A 2695-nucleotide genomic window follows, 5' to 3' on the forward strand; every position below is an offset into this window, starting at 1 on the left:
TGCGCAAAAGAGAGCGGGTAATTGAGTGAGATTTGACAAAGGACAGAGGCGTAAGCAACAAGCAGTGCAAAGAGCAGCGATGGCTTATCCCCTACAACTGCGCCTCTGACTAAGAGCCGTTATCATTTAACATTTCGTGCAGTTAGTCAACAACAGAGCAGACAACAGAGACAGAATCAAGTGCACCTCGAAAGTTTCACAACATTATTGAATCGCACCTCCCAGTGGATGGTTTACAATCCAATTGATTGGCACAATCAGAATATATATACTAGTATATTGATAAAGTGACGGATTCAAGTTTCGATCATGGCTGAGGAGTCCTGCAATATACAAAATGTAACTGCATCTGAACAATTGCAGGTTGTGCGTGAAAAGCTGCAAAAGTTTCAGATGAAAATGTTGTCAGACTTTGAGCAGCGCATATCCTGCATGATCGAGGATGTCCTGCAGGATATACGGCAACAGGAGCTGCGTGCGCACGAGTTTCGTCAGTTCGATAAGCACAAAGGGGGCAGCGGAGGAAACAGAGGAAACAATTCAGGCGCCACTTGGCACAATCGGAAGCAGCAAACATCTGCGATATTACCAAATGACTCTGATGTCAGCGATTGTCCAAATGGGTCAGCGGATGTCCAAAAAGAGCCAAAGCAACAACAAAGGGAACATAAACAACGACGTCAACTGCCGGATAAGGTGTTTGTAGCCCGCGAATCGTATTTGACGGCGCTGCTGCAGGTGGAGCACATGCGCACCATCTATCATATATTCTACATTATTCTGGTCATGCTTCTGCTCAATGTTGTTTGCCATGACTACTTCGCCGAGGGTCGCTTCAAACTAGGGCTGGGCACGTTTCGCGGAGGACTCCAACGCCTGCACTGGGTGATGGGAGTCTGGCTGCTGGAGCACGTCTTTGTCCTGGCCTTGTACTATGCCTTCCAGGGTTGGGCACTGGTGCGCGCCAAACTGCAATCTCACAGTGAGTACACTTTGGTGCATCCCTGATAGAACAGTCAATTTAATGGTGAATCTTACAGATTCCGTGCAACGCTTTTGGTCGCACAGCTGCCTGATCATGTACATAAGTGCCCAGCTGGTCTTTGGCTATGTGTCGACCTCGTTGTGCCTCAAGTTCCGGTTGCCCTTTGTCAGTGCCTGTGTGCTGCTCCTGGAGAGCACTCGCCTGCTGATGAAGATGCACGCCTTTGTGCGCTACAATGCGGAGAGAGTGCTGGCGGGCAAGCAGAAGACGGATGACCATGACAAGCAGACAGCCTCTCAGGGACGCCCCTTTGTGCCGCCCCTACATTGCTATGCCTACTTCCTCTTCGCTCCCACACTAATCTACAGGGATAGCTATCCCCGCACAGCCCACATCCGTTGGAAGTTTGCGCTGAGTCGTCTGCTCGAGATGGTTGCCGTTGCCTTTCTCTATGCCTTCATCCATGAGCGCCACATCTTCGTGCACTTTGGACAGTTTGGCAAGGAATCGCTGGATGCACCTCAATTAATTGTCAAGCTCTTTGGCATGATGCTGCCGTGTGCAATGATATTCCTGTGCGGCTTCTATATGATTCTGCACTCGTGGCTGAATTTCACATCGGAGCTACTGCGCTTCGGGGATCGTATGTTCTACAAGGATTGGTGGACGTCGCACACCTACGACAGTTACTATCGCAACTGGAATGTCGTGGTGCATGACTGGCTCTATGAATATATCTACAGAGATGTCTACACACACATATTCAAGGGCTCCAAGCTGGCGTCCTCGTTGCTGGTGTTCATGATATCGGCGTTGGTGCATGAACAGGTTCTGGGATTTGCACTCCAAGTCTTCTTTCCCGTCATGTTTGTGTTCTTCGGGGTTGTGGGCGTGTCCTTGGTGTTCATTATGCGAAGTGCGCCTAAAACACTGGGCAACATCTTCCTATGGTTCTCCCTCATCCTGGGCAATGGCATTCTCATCTCACTCTATGCCATGGAGTATTATGCGAAACGCAACTGTGATCTGCCCTACGAAAGTTGGTCGGATTACCTAAAGCCCGCAATGTGGCGTTGTTATCATTAAAAACATGGCTCATCGGATTATACTCGAACTACTTTTAATTTGTACACTTTGGCGTACGTTTTATATTTTAAGTGAATAAATCTAATGTACAAATCTTCTTGTAAATGCTTTTAAATTGTAACAATATATCAAATGAAATCTTATTTTACATCAATGTGAATGATGGTTAACTCTCGATCTTATCAAATACTGTATAATCTTAACAATATTATTTTTTAGCCTCTGGCCAATCAACTTGGTCTCACTATGCACACACATTCACATTATTGGCGCTGCTGGTTGTTGTTGCTGGCAATATCGATGTCTCCTTATCCTCGTCCACGCGCTTCCGTCGAAATAGGATGACATGTGGTTCCGGGGCATGCATCATATAGTGCACCCAACCTGGACTCTGCTGTACGCCCAGATTGCGCCATTCCGTCTCTGTCATTAGGTGGGACTTGGGTACATGTTTGGCCAGATCAGCTGGTAGAATTACGTGCCTGCAAGCGGTAACGTTTACATTAGTTAAATGTCCATAGGGCCGGGGCAGTTAGATTATACCTATACTCGAATTTGTCATCAAAGTACTTCTCCGAATATTGAATTTGATCGGCGGGCATGCTTATATTTTTATTTTTATAA

General features: G+C 46.9%; 2 protein-coding genes across 2 annotated transcripts; one reads left to right on the forward strand and one right to left on the reverse strand.

The window, feature by feature from the left end:
• The first annotated feature begins 209 nt into the window (after positions 1-209).
• LOC117793277 (sterol O-acyltransferase 1) lies at positions 210-2168 on the forward strand. Its single transcript, XM_034633560.1, has 2 exons — positions 210-982; positions 1041-2168. The coding sequence occupies exons 1-2, from the start codon at positions 310-312 to the stop codon at positions 2069-2071; spliced, it is 1704 nt and encodes a 567-aa protein (XP_034489451.1). The 5' UTR covers positions 210-309; the 3' UTR covers positions 2072-2168.
• Positions 2084-2689, reverse strand: LOC117793278 (cyclin-dependent kinases regulatory subunit). Its single transcript, XM_034633561.1, has 2 exons — positions 2615-2689; positions 2084-2553 (listed from the first exon to the last, which is right to left on the reverse strand). The coding sequence occupies exons 1-2, from the start codon at positions 2671-2673 to the stop codon at positions 2316-2318; spliced, it is 297 nt and encodes a 98-aa protein (XP_034489452.1). The 5' UTR covers positions 2674-2689; the 3' UTR covers positions 2084-2315.
• Between the last annotated feature and the right edge of the window lie 6 nt (positions 2690-2695).

Source organism: Drosophila innubila, unplaced genomic scaffold (assembly GCF_004354385.1).
Source record: "Drosophila innubila isolate TH190305 unplaced genomic scaffold, UK_Dinn_1.0 78_U_U, whole genome shotgun sequence".
NCBI lineage: Eukaryota > Metazoa > Arthropoda > Insecta > Diptera > Drosophilidae > Drosophila > Drosophila innubila.